The sequence below is a fragment of the Lates calcarifer genome, unplaced genomic scaffold, assembly GCF_001640805.2.
Source record: "Lates calcarifer isolate ASB-BC8 unplaced genomic scaffold, TLL_Latcal_v3 scaffold_73_154, whole genome shotgun sequence".
NCBI classification, from domain to species: domain Eukaryota; kingdom Metazoa; phylum Chordata; class Actinopteri; family Centropomidae; genus Lates; species Lates calcarifer.
Genome location: NW_026118175.1, coordinates 1 through 18,689, shown reverse-complemented (window position 1 = coordinate 18,689; position 18,689 = coordinate 1). Strand labels below are relative to the sequence as shown.

The 18,689-nt window shown below is 44.4% G+C and overlaps 1 protein-coding gene across 1 annotated transcript; it reads left to right on the top strand.

Annotated features, from left to right (window-relative positions):
* Positions 1-14,925: 14,925 nt before the first annotated feature.
* On the top strand, positions 14,926-18,671 carry LOC108884074 (alpha-1B adrenergic receptor-like; the record flags this gene model as incomplete). The annotated part of the gene is given in 5 exon segments (XM_018677726.1): positions 14,926-15,831; positions 17,214-17,318; positions 17,320-17,466; positions 18,300-18,570; positions 18,573-18,671. Coding segments are annotated over 5 exon segments (952 nt in total), but the record flags the coding sequence as incomplete, so codon positions are not given.
* Positions 18,672-18,689: the final 18 nt, after the last annotated feature.

The window sequence follows — 18,689 nt, the reverse complement described above, 5'->3', positions numbered from 1 at the left end:
ATTTGTTTGTTCAGTGTCGTAGACTAGAATCACTGTTTGAACTGTTAAAAAGGTTGTTTCAGGGATTCAGGGTGTGCTTTTCCTTTGATTTATTTATTTTTGGTCCTAAATATTGTGCAAAGGAGAAATCTGTTTGTACTTTGTTGAACTTTTTATCTGGGTCGGCAAAGCTGGCTATCTGGCTGACACGCAGGAACAAGACCCAGAGTTCTGGGTGCTTGGACCTGGTGCCAGTCTTTGAGGGACTGTTAAAGTCTCGACTCAGGGTGGAATATGTTTTTTATAAAACAATGGACAAGTTACAGGACTTCATACGGGTGTGGGCTATGGGGGGAGCTGATTATGAAGTTATGATCTGACGGTTGATTGTATGAGTTGGTTCAGATCCTTTGTTTACACTGAAAAAATGTCTTGGTTTTTTTTTGCTCACGTTTTTTAACGTTGCCAGTGTTGTTTAGCAAAAACCAAAACCTCCTCTCCTCCTCTCCTTCCTCCTCTCCTCCCTCCCTCCTCTGTAATATGTGACATCAGCTGACAGTGAAAACCTCCAGGGGTCAAAGGTCAGTTGTTCTTGGCCTGTTTCCTCTCTAATATGATTTGGATCCACATTCCTGTCTAATCACATTCCTGCAGCAGGACAAATAAAACATGTCATATTTATCCACCATATTAAATCTCCCATCATGCCTCAGGTTGTAGTTTTTTCTCTGATGGTAGAAATATCAGTGTCTATATTCACTGAGCTCAGTGGACGTCGTCGTTAGGAGACGCTCAGCTTCTTTGATTAAACACTTTCAGATACAGAAGCTTTGAGGTCGATGTTAACTCCATCTCCCATGGTGCATTTCAACAAGGCACAGCCATGTCAGCAGGAGGTAAAAGATGAAAACAGGTCACAGTGTGTCTCAGTTAAAAACAACAACACACAGAGTTTAATGATGTCATGAAGCAGTGAGGGATCATGGGAGTTGTTGTCATGAACATCAGGAGCTGATCTCTGAAGTCTCGTCCTCTCAGCTCATTAAAACCTGAATAAACCAGTCTGCAGCTAAAATCCTTCATCTGGTTCAAAAACCAACAGGATCTAAAAAGTACGGTGGCCCTGAGGATCAAAACAAATCAACAGTCCCATGATTCCACAGGCTGTAGCTCGGGTTCATATGGGAACCACTGCAGCAATAAAACAAACCCTGATGTGACTGACAGCTGGTTAGCATGTCCAGCTACATATTTAAGACCGAGCACTTTATCAACTGATGCTGAACCCAAAACAGCAAACAACCAATACGACGACAGTGATGACAGTTTGGTTTCATCGAGAACAGCAGCAGTTCCACTGATCAAACACACATCACACATGTAAATCAAACTGGGCCACACTTTGTTCTGTCAAATGTGTGTGTTTTGACCTTCAGGGCCTCCGTATAAAGGTGGATCGTAAAAACGAGGCTTGAAACTGGATAAAAAGTCAGTTCTGACTCTGACACGTGAACAAAGAGGAAGTGATGTCATCAACAGGCGACCCAATGAACCATGGCGATGATGAAAAGACAGATTTGACAGAATTCATGTGAAGATGAACGAGAGGAGAAAGGTTCGACATCAGGAAGCTGAAGGTGAATCTATGAGATGTGATTGGTTTAAACCTCTGATCAGGTTGAGGTCATAACGAGACTTTAAACACGTCAGTGACATCATCAACATATGATAAACCTCTGATCAATACTGGGCATTGACGATCGAGTCCCTCAGCTCATCTGCTCGTTACCATGGTGATGTGTGTGTCAGCCTGAATACTAAACAGTAATTTGTGTTTCTGAACAACAAGAACAAAGGAAGGGGTCTGTGTCGTTAACCTATCAGAGACACAGATCAGGACGTCGTCACCTTCAGACACCCTGAAGTTTACAAACCGCCGATGGTGTCATTTTATCACCTGTTGCCATGACAACAGCCTGCCGCCCTTCCTAAGCCAGTGTCTCCTCCCGACCTCCGTGACCCCTGACAGGATGGAGAGCGACAATAAAAAGGTGAGACTCTGAGGCTGATGGGAAATGGAGTCTTAAATGATAAAGATGATGATTTATGTTTTTCTCTTTGTCAGATAATAAATAAAAACAGAGACACAGGAGATCAAAGATGGTTGACACGAGGGAAACAAACAGGTAAACGACCTGAGGTGTGAGCGTCACACACACACACACACGCAGTGACATCATTCAGTTCACCTGTCCACACCGTCAGGAACAGGAACAAAGACTCGAGCACAGACTCGAGGTTTAGTGACTCAATGATGAAGATGGAGGATCATGGGATGTTTGCAGCTCAACAATGTTCACACATCAGATCAGTAATCAATACTACTGATCTATAATCAATACTACTGATGTGTAATCAATACTAGAGGACAGACAGCTGCAGGTTTCTGCTCAGACTGATCATGTTGGACATGTTTAAGATGAACAGTGAATCTGCAGGCAGCTGCTCACTGCTCCACGTTAGCATCATGCTAATTAGCTTCACAGTGAGCAGCCTCAGGCCTGTTAATATGGAGCCTCTCCTCATTAGCATAACATGATTAGCATCAGCTGTGTCTGAGCCACTGACTGGAGTTATCTCGATGCTAATGTGAGGTGGAGAGTGTCTGACATAGAGGGGTTCATATGAGATGTTTCTATGGCAACAGGCGTGACGTGACACACACAGAGACAGATTCATTATCACTGTGTCACCTGTGTGGTGACACAGGTGTGTGGTTCAGGTGTGTGGTTCAGGTGAACCTGACCTCGTGTCTCTGCAGAGGACGTTAACCCTCAGACTGGTTCCTCTCTCACTGAGGACACAGAGTTTCTCTAATTAACATACTCATTAAAGGTCAAAGGTCAACAGCAGAACAACTAGAGTGAGAACAGTGACGTTATGATCATTGAAAGTCAAACATTAACCATCAGGACTTTATTTACTTTGGTTTTTATTTCTTCAGTCATGTGACCTGTTGTTTATATTTGAGTCTGAAGCACCTTGAGTTTACCTGAGAGCAGATGTCACACAGCTCCAGGTGTGTGTGTGTGTGTGTTACCTGGTTCACCTTCACACCTGTTTACAATCAACTCGTCAGCTCTCCTCCTCACACCTGCTCACAGCTCAGGCTGAGACACTTCTTCCTGTTGCACCTGAACGCAGCACGAAGCTTCTCAGAGGTTTTTAACTTTCACTGAGTTGTTCATCTTTTAAAACCTTCACAGCTTCACTGCACAGTCAGACGTTACTGTTGCCAGCACTACGATGGTCTCTGAAGGCAGCACAGAGAACACTGATGAAGAACAAGCTAACACACACACACACACACACACACACACACACACCTGGCTCCAATCTGAACCCATTAGACTTGTGAGGACCGGTCCTCACAACGGTGTAAAACTCACACACACACACACTCTGCAGCGGTCAACCACCCTGCTCACACAACAGATTTTTAATCACAGCGTCGCTGCACAGAGCCACACACACACACACACACACACACACACACTGTGACAGAGACCTGGTGTAGGAGGTCCAGGTCTTTGAGGAGAACAGACAGGAGACAGGTTTAACTCACCTGCACTGTGGAGGAAAACTCCGCCCCTAAACTCACAGTATTGCCATGGAAACCAACCCCACCTCTGACCAGGAACAGAACAACAGGAACGCACCACAACACCTGACCAATCAGAAGCAGAGCTCTGTACGTCTGAAGGATGTCAGCATCCCAAACTACACATCAGCACTGTGGCCACACACGTTTGTTTTCACAGTAGAGAGCTACAGGAACAAGTATGTTAGCATGTTAGCATGTTCCTTCCTGTTCTATCGTCCCAGAGTCAGTGTGTTTCTGGTTAAATGTGTGAAATAAGGTCTGTGGTTTTAACACAAGCTCAAGACATTTTCAGGTTTTATTCTCCGACATAAAATGGGTCAGTAAATCCCCCACTCCTGATGTATGAAGCTTTTACGTGTCTTAAAAAAGGCGGTTGCTAACGAGTGTCTAAATGAGACTACAGAGGTTGTCGGGGACGTTAACATGAAAACCTGTTAGTTTTTTTTAGATGATTCCCTGAATCTGAATTATTATTAAAGATGATATGTTGTATTAAATAATAATTACAAACTCTGCCTTTAACTAACAACCTGCAACTGTAACACGACATGGAGCTCAGCCTGAACATAAACTCTGAGCCCCCATTTGTTTCTGTCCAGTGGCAAATCTAAATAAAGTTTATTTAAACTGCAGCTGCAGATGAGACTTGGTGGTATCAGATTCCTCACAGAGCTCGTAACGTTTTACAGTGGAGGTTTGAACCACTTCACATCAAAGCTCTGCTGATCCAGGGTCTGTTAAACAGAGTTTAAACATCCGAGAATCAAAAAGACATTTCACCCTGAACCAGACGCTCGAGATTTAACTCTGTGTTACACACATTTACCCAGAATTCAGTCTGACACATCAGTGGAAACTCTGGATGAATAAAGTGTTTGCAGAGATCAGATTAAAGACTCTGTGTTTCAGAGCTAATCCTCCATATTACTAACATGCTAACATGCTAACTGACTTCCTGGTTTTAGGATCAGTCCTGCACCCTCTAGTGTTCAAAACAAGGACATGCATGTTGTTACAGATGGAGAGACATGCTAATTTAAAAGCTAATTTTGTCAGTTTTTCACCATCTAGTCTTACTGACAGTGAGGGTGTTACAAAGCTAGCATGCTACTGCTGTTGGCTAAAACCACTGTAGGAATGTTAGCTAATTTGTTTTTATGCTAACTTCCTGTAGCACAGTCTGTCTGAAATCCACCAAAACCAAACGTCTGAGTGAGAAACAGGAACTCTGAGTATTTGCTGATTTCTGCAGTGATGTAAACAGACGAGTAAAAACCTTTGACATGTCAATGAAATGAAACAAGAACCTGGTTTCATCCAGTGTTCAGATTTCTGTTCTGGAGGTTAATGCAGATTGGTGCATGTTTAATTCCAGCAGTCAGTGATCAGCAGGGGGAGGTGGTGGTGTGATATCTGTAGAGTTAAAGTCACTGTGTTCATTCATTCATTAAATCCTGTGCTGCTGATTCTACAGTTTAAACTCTGAGTCTGTCTGAGCAGCTGCTACAAACCAAACCTCATGTAGAAATAATCTGATTTAAGGTGGACTGGTTCTCCAGAGGGAAACATGGCACCTGGTCAGCAGCAAGGAGAAGGTGTTGAAGCTCTGCACAGCTATAAACTGATCTGAGAGCAGGTGTGTGTTAAAGCAGGTTTGAAGACTTCCTGCTGAGGTGTGTGTTCCTCCAACGGGTTCAATCAGGGGAGATAGCTTCCTGATTTAACACCAGGTCAAAGGTCACATAGACAGGTGATCTGTCCTGTCCTTTAATAAAAACTGTTCAGGTTGTGTTTTCTCAGAATGTGATGGTTCTGGTCCGTTAGCTGCGTCTCGCCGCTCTGAAACATCAGGACTCGTTTCCAAATGCTGGAAAACCTTCAGTGAGTCCAACAGTTGTTTTCAATCAGCAGCTGTGGTTTCATTTCTCCAGACTCTGACTCAAACCACAAACGCCTCCTTCAGCCTCCCTGCAGCACATCACTGTCTCTACTGTCTCTGTCTCTACTGTCTCTACTGACTCTGTCTCTACTGACTCTGTCTCTACTGTCTCTACTGTCTCTGTCTCTACTGACTCTGTCTCTACTGACTCTACTGTCTCTGTCTCTACTGACTCTGTCTCTACTGACTCTACTGTCTCTGTCTCTACTGTCACTGACTCTACTGTCTCTGTCTCTACTGACTCTGTCTCTACTGTCTCTACTGTCTCTGTCTCTACTGACTCTACTGTCTCTGTCTCTACTGTCTCTGCTGTCTCTGTCTCTACTGTCACTGTCTCTACTGTCTCTACTGTCTCTGTCTCTACTGTCTCTGCTGTCTCTGTCTCTACTGTCACTGTCTCTGCTGTCTCTGTCTCTACTGTCACTGTCTCTACTGTCTCTACTGTCTCTGTCTCTACTGACTCTACTGTCACTGTCTCTACTGACTCTACTGTCTCTGTCTCTGTCTCTACTGTCACTGTCTCTACTGTCTATACTGTCTCTGACTCTACTGTCTACTGTCTCTGTCTCTACTGTCACTGTCTCTACTGTCTCTACTGTCTCTGTCTCTACTGTCTCTGTCTCTACTGTCACTGTCTCTACTGTCTATACTGTCTCTGACTCTACTGTCACTGTCTCTACTGTCTATACTGTCTCTGACTCTACTGTCTACTGTCTCTGTCTCTACTGTCTCTGTCTCTACTGTCACTGTCTCTACTGTCTCTGTCTCTACTGTCTCTGTCTCTACTGTCTCTCTACTGTGTCTCTACTGTCTCTGACTCTACTGTCTGTCTCTACTGTCTCTCTACTGTGTCTCTACTGTCTCTGTCTCTACTGTCTCTACTGACTCTACTGTCTCTGCTGTGTCTGTTACAGTGATGAAGGATGGAGGCTGTGAAGTTCTCAAATGTCTCAGTAGAGATTAAAAATAGACTGAAACCATAAACACTGTGTGTGTGTGTGTGTGTGTGTGTGTGTGTGTGTGTGTGGACATCTTTTTAAGGAAAAAAAAAGGACATTTCAGACGGTGATTCATCGTCTGTCATCCTCCAGCTGGACTTCATCCTCTCCTCTCCTCCTCCTCTCCTCTCCTCTCCTCTCTCCTCCTCTCCTCTCCTCTCCTCCTCCTCTCCTCCTGACCTCCACCTGCTGCTCCTCCTCCTCACTCAGTCTGTTGCTGTGACTCATGTTGTTATATAAGGACAGACTGAGCTCAGTTCATGTGTTCACCTTCATGTGTTCATCTGAGCATCAGTGTGATGAAGATGTCGTCCTGGTGATCGCTGTGGTAATGTGACGTGATCACAGAACTGATTTTCTCGTCGCTCACCTTTTCACCTTTTTGTTTCAGGAGCCACTTCCTGCTCCTGTAGCCCCGCCCACAGGTGTTACACCTGAGTGTCTCTGTTCACAAAGCTTCTTTTCCTCCTGGTTCACTCTCACTGAGAACTCCTCCTCTCCTCCTCCTCCTCCCTCCTCTCCTCTCTCTTCCTCCTCTCCTCCTCCTCCTCTCCTCCTCCTCCTCCTCTCCTCTCTCTTCCTCCTCTCCTCCTCCTCCCCTCCTCCTCTCCTCCTCTCCTCTCCTCCTCTCCTCCTCCTCCTCCTCTCCTCTCTCTTCCTCCTCTCCTCCTCCTCCTCTCCTCCTCCTCCTCTCCTCTCCTCCTCCTTTCCTCCTCCTTTCCTCCTCCTCTCCTCCTCTCCTCCTCCTCTCCTCCTCCTCTCCTCCTCTCCTCTCCTCCTCCTCTCCTCTCCTCTCCTCCTCTCTCCTCCTCTCCTCCTTGATCTGTATCAGTATCAGTATTGATCAGTATCAGTATTGATCAGTATCAGTATTAGTATTGATCTGTATAAAACTGGGAGGGAATTATAAAGTTCTTCTGATTTCAGACGGACTCCTGGTTCTTCACCATCAGTGACTGAATCTGATCATAGATTATTGAACAGTATTTGTTTTCTTTCTAGTTTGTCTGATCAATAATCAATAATCAACAACTGAAGCTCTTTCAGACAGGTAGATACAAATCCAGGTTTTTATTTTCCTGAACTTTGTTTCAGTAAAAACCTTTAAAGGTCTTTATATAAAGGTGTATATATGTATATATATTTATACACTGAGTATATGAAGGTTGAACCTGGTTTCTGGACGTTAATGTGAATCAGTTCATGTTTTTATATGATATTATATCAGAGGTTTCAGAATCATGGTGAACAGTTTATTACTCAGATTCTTACTGTGAGAGACGTCTGTTCTCACTGAGCTGTTTTTAGAGTCGCTCTCCTCCTCAGACTCAGAGCAGATAAATCACTCGCTCTCAGACCGATCCTCCAGCAGGACCCAGTCCAGGCCTTCTATGGAAACGGGTCTCTGCTGCAGGACTCTGCGGGGAGGCCAGAGGTCATGGAGGAAAACCAGAAACCACAGACCGAGACTGCTCACACCTGAGGTTTCTGTTGATCCTCAGGTGTGAGCAGTCTCACCCAGATCCTCCACCCCCCCATCACCCAGATCCAGGACAGGACGACACAGATTTCACCGCGTCCTCACGACAACACAACGTTAATCGATTCATCAGACGACGTGGACAGGAAGTGTCCTCTGTGAGTCCAGCTTTATCAAACTGCCTCCTGGTTCAGGGTCAGCGGTCTTGATGTATTTGGTGAAACTATGAGTTTTCTCTCCTGTTTAATCATCAGCAGCTGCAGAAAATCCTCTGACTCTTCACTTTCCACCGTGTTGTTTCCATGAGGTTCAGTTTTTCCTGCAGTTCCACTGTTCAGACGAATCAAACTCAAACGTCTCATTTCACGGCTCATTTCCACTTTGATGCTGCGAAGCCAAACCTCATTCATCAACAGGAAAAACCACCGCTCATACAATCAGCTGGTGACGGAGCTGAGCTGTGATTGGACAGAGAGAGATGGACAGAGACGACCAGAGAGACGACCTGAGAGACAAACCAGAGAGACGACCTGAGAGACGACCAGAGAGATGACCTGATGACCTGAGAGACGACCTGAGAGACAACCAGAGAGATGACCTGAGAGACGACCAGAGACGACCTGAGAGACGACCTGAGACCAGAGACGACCTGAGAGACGACCTGAGAGACATGACCTGAGAGACGACCTGAGAGACCAGACCTGATGACCTGAGAGACGACCTGAGAGACGACCTGATGACCTGAGAGACGACCTGAGAGACTGACCTGATGACCTGATGTTGGGGCTCCAGCTTCTTCATGTCATTTTGTCACATTTTTCCCGACACACTCGATAAACCTCTGGTCTGAGACGTGAATCAGCTCCAGAGGCTCATGGGAAAATAAACAGCTCCCACTGGGAAAAACTGTGAATGTTTGACAGGAAATCAAAAGTGAAGCGGGAACATTTTCTGGATTCTCAGTTGTTTCCAGTCTTTTTTTCCCTGAGTTGCAGTGAAAGCATCAGTCAATGGTAAATGGTAAATGGACTGTACTTATATAAGCGCTTTTCTAGTCTTTTCGACCACTCAAAGCGCTTTACACTACAGATCACATTCACCCCATTCACACACATTCATACAGCACATATTCTATATATTTTAATGTGCTTTTTCTAAACACATTCACACACATTCACACACCGATGTGAAACACACACATCGGAGGCAATTTGGGGTTCAGTATCTTGCCCCAGTCCAAACGTTTGATTCCTGATTCATGTGTCATTAAAGCTTCACAGTCCTGGACATTTAGAAACCATCTGTTTGACCAGGACTACGTCTGGGGATTCAAACCCTCCACCCTGCTTCCTGGCCCGGTGCATTGTGGGTGGCTGCAGCAGCGTCAATAAACAGCAGCCGAGTGTTTGATGCCGCGCTGCTCATGTGTGTTTATCTGTTTGTTAATGTTATAAAAACAACTGAAGGTCAAAGGTCAGAGGAAAAGAGCTAAATGCAGCTTAATGTAATAAACTGGGTGTTTGTATGGAGGCTCCGTCCTGCCAGGAAACATGACAGAACTGATTCTGTATCAGAGTCCAGAGTCCAGTCCTGCTCCTCAGGGTCTGGACTCAGCTGATGCTAGCTGCCTGCGGCTAAAATCAGCTGCTGAGAGTTTCTCATTTCAGACGCCTCGGCCTCAGAGAGAAGGATCTGCCCCCGTTACCATGGCGACCTGTGCATGTGACGCTCTGGAATGGAATGATGGACACCTTAGCAACAGTAACCGGGGAGGGGTGGGGCTTAGTGAGTAGTAAAACTTGTTTTATCATGACAGATCCACGCATCAACAGGAAGAACTAAGACTCCTTTGTTTGTTGTATTTAAACAGTGTGTGAATGTTGGATGTTAACACACTGAGCTGAACAGAACCACACAGGATCCAGTTTGATGTTCAGAACTTTACAACCAGGTTTCTAAATATGTTGAGGATCTACTGACCCAACACCGAGCCTGGACGCCATCTTAGATCAGCTGAGAGCCTGACTGAGGACCTGCCAGCCACCAGGGGGCGATCATGTTGTCCGTCTCTTGGTGCGTTCACTTTACGTCAGAGTGATGTCACCTCAGAAAAACATGGCCGCTCACAGGAAAGAAAAGCAGAATACAGAAGTCAGAGTTTAACACAAACTCTTTTAAAACGCTGATAAACAGACGTTCACATTTCAAACCTGGAACTTTAAACCATGAAGGTGAACTGATTCAGACTCAGACTAGATGCTGTTAGCAACAACAGTTGATTAGCATGCTAATATGTACAGCGTCACGCTGCAAACAGTTTTATTGTGTTTACTGTCAGATATTCACATTAAAGAAGCTGGAACAGGAGTTTCTGGACTCAGATCATTAATCAGTTTGTAGGCTGACGGATGAATCAGCTGATCATCTGAGGTCCTGGTTGGTTTCTGGGGACATGTTGTACAGTGGGAGTGAATAAATCTTTAGCCTGGAGGTTAATCCACTGTATTAAACTGTCCATCAAAAAACTACAACTTGTGTCTTTGCTGTATGTCTATATTTATGTGTGTGTGAATTGGCTGTGAGACGTTCGAGGACTGCAGGGGTCGTGGGAAGGAGCAGCTGCTGCTCGATGCAGATTTTCCTCTAAATCTCAGTTAATCACATGTATTTGTATTTTGGATTAAAGGGATATTTCAGATGTTTGAGAAACTAAAAATATTCAGCAGAGAAACACAGATCTCTGTTTTTACTTTACACCATGTTGTTGGACTGAATGTTCTCTCTTTATCTGACTCAAGGTCTTTTACTGTACAGGACGTCACGCTGTAAATCATCACAGCACCGAGGCTTTAAATCAACCTGCAGCTGAAGAACGAGCGTCCAAACCTTTATTAATCTACTGTCTGCTGACAGAGCTCTGGCTCATTTTCAAACGAGCCCTGTAGGTAAGACTGAACAGATAACACTGCCAAACACACACACACACACACACACACACACACACACACACACACACGCATACACACTCACACTCACACTCACAGTGTTTATGGTTTCAGTTCGTTCACAACGAGGCTGAAAAAAAATCGGGAAGCCGCCATCAGCTGCTCTCTGAACGAACACCTGGACAGCAGCAGACAAACACTGAGACACACCTGACAGAAAACACAGAGCTGTGTCTGAGTGTGATGAAAAAAGAACAAACTGAAATGACAATGTGGAGAAACAGACACTGGTTAAATAAAGACAAAATGTTTAGTAGGATAATGAAGTGTAAAAGGTATAAATACTGAGTGTGTTCACCGATGATTAGCAGTTAGCATGATAACATGCTAAACTAAAATGGCAAATGCTAATGACTTTGATGATCGCTCAACTTTTCATTGGAACTTGACGTGGAGCCTAAAAAAAGGAAATACATGAACGTCCCCTCATTACCACTCATACCTGCAGGGGGCGCTGTGGCTGCTGGTTAAAGTTACATAGTGTTACTTTAAAGGAAAAAACATCATGTACATAGACAGTTTTATTTTTAATTCAGCTGAAACATCAAACAAACAGGAGGAAATATATAAATGAAGCATCTGTTGGGGACTATTTTCAGTGGTGGATGGATCCACATTTGCTGCAGTGAGTAAGTTAGTTCAGCATGACGGTGTGTGTGTGGACAAACATATGGAAAATCTAAATCTGTTGCATTAAAGTAAATTATCTGTGAGTGAGGATCCAGCCTGGAAACCAGTGAAATAAAATGTTCAGTTTCTCGTTATGTAAGTTGAAGAATGTGAGTCGACAGGAGGTGAGACGACTTTGAACCTGCTCACCTCTGCAGCACTGCTGATCACAGACTGATGGGACAGATAAGGAGAGAAAAAGAAACACTCTCCTTTTTAAGTCAAAGTCAGAGCAGGTTTAAAACTGAGTAAAGAAAGATGAGAACAGCTTGACTTCCTGTGGACAGCAGCAGAACTGACCTGAGCTGGGAGTCGAGCCAACAACCCTGTGACTACAGGTGAAGCTCCTTTACCTCCTGAGCCACAAACACCACACATGTTGAACTGAGTTTTCCACAGAGACCCTGGTCAGGATCAGGTGATCCAGCAGACAGTCAAAGCTCCAGTCTGACTCTCCATCGTCTCTACATCATCTTCAGAGTTTCAGTTGAAACGGGTTCGGTCCGTTTGTCAGTGTGAACCTGGTTCAGATCTAAACTTATGGTCCAGTGGGGATGGACGCTGGTACCAGGCACCGAGTGACAGCGTGGAGACGTGGATTTGAATTCCCACTGAGGGTATGTCACTCAGAGAGAGTGTGTGTGTGTGTGTGTGTGTGTGTGGTCAAAACAACTCAACTAAAACCAAAAACAAACAACAACAAACTCAAACTGTGGGTTTGTGTCATTTCATTTCAACATTTCATTGAGGATTCACTGTCAACAATTTGTGACGTCACCGACATTGGAGACAACAGCAGCAGGTAAATCCAGGTGAGGCTAGCCTGAAAAAAGCTAGCTAGGTGTGTTTTGTGTTTGGCGCATATTAGCATGTTAGCAGTTAGCTCAGGTTTTAACACACCGGATGATTTGTAGGTAGGTCAGTGTTCTTAGGAAACAGCTGTTCATCATTCATCTCAGTCTGAAGATGCATTCAGGGACTGAGGTCCCGTCTGGTTTATTTACTTTGAGGAAACAGGAAAAGTGAGGACTCCATGAGACAGATTAACGTCCTGAGGAACAAATACTGACCCTGAATATACAGGTTGTCTACAGCTGAAGTGATCTGATGATTGATTGATTAGTGACTGATAGAAAATTGACTGGAGATCATTTAAAGAATTTATTAATCATTTCAAACTGACTGGTACCAGTTTGCTGACGTTAGCTTCAGGGAATAAGGAAACAGTTTCACTATTTACTGACATTTTATTCACTGATAAAATGTCAGATGTATTGATAATGAAAATAACCGTGATGGGGTAAAAAGACTCTGCTGAGGTTTCTGACCTCTGAACTCAACAGTTCAGGTCTTAAACTGGATGGAGTCTCTCTTTGAGACCAGAACCACAGCATGGAGGATGGAGGACCTGACAGAGCTGATTCTTAGACATGAATGGAGTGAACCTGGTGGTCTGGGGTTTCTGGAGGTCTGGGGACCCTCAGAAAGTTTCCCAGTTTACCCAGTTGGTGATCCAGTCTGGTCTGAGAGCCACAAACCAGAGCGACCATCAGAGGGACTTTCTCCGCCCACCTGAAGATCTGCGCTCTGATTGGCCATCGCTCCTCCTACACAACACATGAACAGGAGGTTATTGTGAGCTGCATGGCGCACATTTCTAACTGAACTGAAAATAGATCACAGGCTCCCACAGAGCTACTTATATCACCTGGAACCAGTCGACCTTGACTGGGAATGGCTGAATAAACTGTATCATGCAGCCTGGACTCATATAGACCAGGATTTAGATTTCCTGCGACACATTCGTTCCTCTGAATCCAAACCGTCCTGATGTTGTTTGTCATTAACTCAGTGTCCGGTTTCAGCAGAGGGATGATTTAAATCTGACTCTGACAGAGGAGGAGATGTTCAGCTAACATCAGACAAACCTGCTTTATTTACTCACAGTTTCACTGTGACGGATCAATGACCAGGACCTGAGTCTCTGTGTGAGCTGTTTATATTTTAGTTTAAAAGACACACTGTCCATCTTTTTCTGAGCTGTCCACACAGTGAGGACAGCTTGCTAAGACCAGCTTTATTCACCCTACCTGCTTTTACTGGTGGGCGCTAACATTAGCCAGCTAACCTAACTAAAGTTAGCTGGCTAATGTTAGCACCCGCTCAGATCTGTTCACACAGCACGGACTCAGCACTGCAACATCTGGAAAACTCAGAGACTCAGAGAAGCTGGAAACAGGAAACAGGATTTTCAAGGTCTTGAATGAAATTTAAAACCTTTTAAAACATCAGAAGGCCTTTGTTTTTCAGAGGGAACTGAGTCCTGAACAGAACACAAACAGGAAACTGTGCCTTTATCGAGGACTATTTTCAGCGGCGGATTAATCCACATTTAGATTTAGCATTAGCAGCAGCAGGACGGTGTGTGAGGGACTGAGCTTCAGTAAATGTTAAAAGATTAATGAAATTGTTCAGTAAATGACCTTTTAATAAACTGAACTCTGTTTAACTCTCTGGTACGTTGATGTTAAACTAATTAAATGTACTCAGTTAAAGGTTAAACCACGTGTCTCTTCAAAGACCAAGAGACTCTCACTGACCTTAAACACAACCTTTTATATCCATATAACAGAGGGTAATTAAACCCACAACAGGAGGAGCTGCTCCTCACCTCCACATGTTCACGGTCAGTTTCAATAAAATAAAACCAAAACAAAGTAAAACCCAGTGGATTACCAGGATAAAACACTGTGTTAGTTCTGTATCAGTGGATGTACAGCTTCACTCTCACTGTTTACACAGACTGATGTTTTACTGGGTTATCTATAAATATATCACTCTTTAAGTTATAATGGATAATAACAATAAAATGTTGTAAAAATTCAGCTACAGCTTTAACAACCTCATATATTATCAGTATTTTATTTACAGAAATAAACAGTAAACTGATTACAGACAAGAAATAAAATAATAATTTCATTAAAGGATTTAAATGAAATAAAAACTATATACAAATATAATAATTTAATATTACCACAAACAAGAAACAGAAATATTTTAAAATTATATTATGATAAAATAAAAATGTCTGTAAATGAAAATAATAATAATAACAACAGAAACCTGAGTAAATATATATATTTTTACAAATAAAAAGTAAACAATCTAGATATCTATATGTAGTGGCACCTCCTGGCCGCCATACAGCCCAACCTGTGCTCGGTACCGTGTCAGTGTCTCTCTCTCAGAGAGAGAGAAAGATGGTCTCTGTCTCTGTCTGTCTCCGTCTTTTCTTTTTTTCTCTTCAGTCGAAACTTTCCCACATTAAACACTTGGACCATAAAAGGACACGGAGATCTGTGACCCGCTCCTGAATCAGCACTTTAACCCGAGGAGGAGCTCCCCCTCCCGGGCCGGGCCCCGCAGACCGTCCGCTCTCACCGAGCTGACCCGGACCTCCACCTGCTGCTGCTCCGCGCGCCTCCCGCGCAAACCGAGCGCGAGCGCGAGCGCCGCTCTCAGCCATGGGACTCCGCCGAGGACCGGAGCGTCATCACTTTTTGGCTTTTCACGGTTTTTTACCGGAAAATACTCGGGTTTTTTAGCCGCTGTGGAGGCGAGAGGACAGCGGAGAGAGGAGCCGACAGAGACCGTCATTTAACTGCAGTTTCTGCGCGTTATACTGAGTCAAAGTGAATCGTTAACGAAACCGTTAAAGTGGTTTTGAATTAATCTTTATTGTCACATCTTCTGTTTCTGGAGCCACCATGAGTCTGTGGACCAACGACTCCTCCGCGGATCTTTATGCCGGGACGCAGCCCCCGCCGTCGGGCTCCAACTTCTCCTCCAACCGCTCGGACGGCTCCTCGCACCGCGGACACTCCGGCGCCGCCCCGCTGGACCTGAGCCGGGCGGTGCCGGTGGGCATGGTGCTGGCCTCCTTCATCATGTTCGCCATCGTGGGGAACATCCTGGTGATCCTGTCCGTGGTCTGCAACCGACACCTGCGGATCCCCACCAACTACTTCATCATCAACCTGGCCATCGCTGACCTGCTGCTGGGGACCACCGTGCTGCCGGTGTCCGCCACCCTGGAGGTCAGTTACCGATCAGTTACCGATCAGTTATCGATCAGTTAATTCATGATTAAAGATCAGTGAGAGAAGAAGAGAAGAAAAGAAAGACGCAGACTTTCAGCTTGTTAATGTTAATGTTAACTGTGTGACTGATGATTCATTATTGGGTTTTATTTGATTTCAAATTAAACACGTTACACAGTAAACAATGAATCATAATTATACTGTTTAATTATATAATTTACATTTTACATTCATTCTTTGGTGCTGTCCTGTGCTTTGTGCTGTGTCTCAGATCAAACATTCACACTCTTTACATTTTAATTTTGTTTATTGATGCTCCTTCTAAATATAGTTTTTGCTCCTTTTTCTATCACTGTTGGTTAGCACCGATACACCAAGACAAATTCCATGTATGTGCAAACTGACTTGGCAACAAAGTCTGATTCTGATTCTGATACCGGAGGGAAAACCCTGATGTAAATAACTGTTAGAGGGTCAAAGGTCATGGTGACTCTGATTGAACATTGTGAAAAAAAACAGCCACAGAGATGAAATCTGTCAGTAAAACCAGGAAGTCAGTTAGCATGTTAGCATGTTAGCACTTCCTGTTCCCTCGTCCCAGAGTCAGTGTGTTTCTGGTTAAATGTGTGAAATAAGGTCTGTGGTTTTAACACAAGCTCAAGACATTTTCAGGTTTGATTCTCCGACATAAAATGGGTCAGTAAATCCCCCACTCCTGATGTTTGAAGCTTTTACGTGTCTTAAAAAAGGCGGTTGCTAACGAGTGTCTAAATGAGACTACAGAGGTTGTCGGGGACGTTAACATGAAAACCCATCTACTCACCAGTCCACCTTTACAGCCTCGTTGTGTTTCTACTCACGCTCTTTCAAACTCTCACTAACTTTCTAAGAAGAAAGGCTTTTGTAGAAGAGCTCAGAGCTAAATGAAATGACCAGTTGGAAGCTTAGTGGTGGAGACGTTGACGTCATGTGACCGTGGTGTAGTTGGTTTATAGCCTAACATTAGCTTCTTACTTCTGGAGGTTGGATTTAATGCTAACTTCAGGGTCAGACCACAGAAACACATCATCCCTGCAGAGTTCTGATCCAGATCTGATGGTTGTAGTCGTTAGTGAACTTCTTTAACAGGTTTTGTCTTTAACCTTTTTAATTGTTTATCATCTCTTCAACGTTCTCCACATGTTCGTACACTTGATAATAATAATGTTAAATTGTATGATTTTAACGGAGTCTCGGGTCACGGAGGTCAGAAACCACCACTTCTTCAGACTGACAACCCAGATAAAACCGAGCTCTAGAAAACGGTTTATTAACCTTTGATAAAGTCCTGAATGAGCCTGATCAGAGGAGGTGGACTGAGGTTCTTCCTGTCCCTGCAGGTTCTGGATTACTGGGTCTTTGGTCGGATCTTCTGCGACATCTGGGCGGCAGTGGACGTCCTGTGCTGCACGGCGTCCATCATGTCCCTGTGCGTCATCTCCATTCGACCGCTACGTTGGCGTGCGCTACCCGCTGCAGTACCCGATGATCGTCACGGAGAAGCGGGCGCTGCTCGCCATGCTGGGCGTCTGGGTCCTTGCCATCGTCATCTCCATCGGCCCCCTGCTGGGCTGGAAGCAGCCGCCATCACAGGTACGACCCCTGAGCCGGTTCAGTCCTCTGTACCATGACCTTTACACCGTGTTAGTTATTAGATCAGGGGGTTTTTGATGGACTCACTGATGGAAAGGAAAGCGGAAATCCAGACTCCAAAAATCCAGATCAAACATCCACAACAGAATTGGTTGGAGTTAGTGGACTAAGATTAGTAAAAGTAAATAAATAAACATAAATAAAATACAATAAACCATCAAAAAACAACTTCAAACCTGTGAGTCAGTATGTGTATAAAACTAATTAAACACAGTCTTTACAGTGTGTTTGTGTTTTATATTTATGATAAACACAGGTGACGACCTCTGACCTCTTCATAGACCTCAGGAGGTAACGATTCAGTCACCTCACACTTACTGAGTTATTGTTGTCACTGGACCCAGTTTCTCAGTGTTTTCCTGATTGTAACTAAATTCAGAATAACATTTAAACTCAAATCTTTCTGGCCGTTAACTTACGTTTAAAAATAGAGGTAGTATTATTTTGTAGGACTGAACATTTCCATTCATTATAACATATGTTGTTTTTAAAAGGAAAGGGTGTCACAGAGACTTTATTCAGTCTTCATGTTCTTTTGTTGTTCAGTGACAGAATCGATAAAACTTCTGTATTTACGTTTGTATAAGTTACTGTTAATTCCCACTGAGAGTTTCTGTAAAGCTTCTGTCCCTTTGCGTCACTGATCATGTTGTGTTACAGTTTTGATTGATGATGACTGTAACTGTTGATGTTCTGTGTCGTCTGTTCACCTGTTGAAGACTGTGGTCGTATCATCAGATAAAGTGTCTCCCACCCTCTGGTTTTTCCTGCAGGACGACACCAAGTGTCAGATCACCGAGGAGCCCTTCTACACCCTCTTCTCCTCCCTCGGCTCCTTCTACATCCCCCTGGCCGTCATCCTGGCCATGTACTGCCGGGTCTACATCGTGGCCAAACGCACCACCAAGAACCTGGAGGCCGGCATGATGAAGGAGCGTCAGGAGGACTCCAACGAGCTCACCCTGAGGATCCACTGCAGGAACCAGCAGGCCACGAGCTCTGTCCTGGATCCCTCAGCAGGACGCAGCACGCTCTCTGTCAAACTGCTCAGTTCTCCAGGGAGAAGAAGGCCGCCAAGACGCTGGGCGTGGGTGTCGGCATGTTCATCCTCTGCTGGCTGCCCTTCTTCCTGGTCCTGCCCATCGGTACGTGTCCAGAGTTTT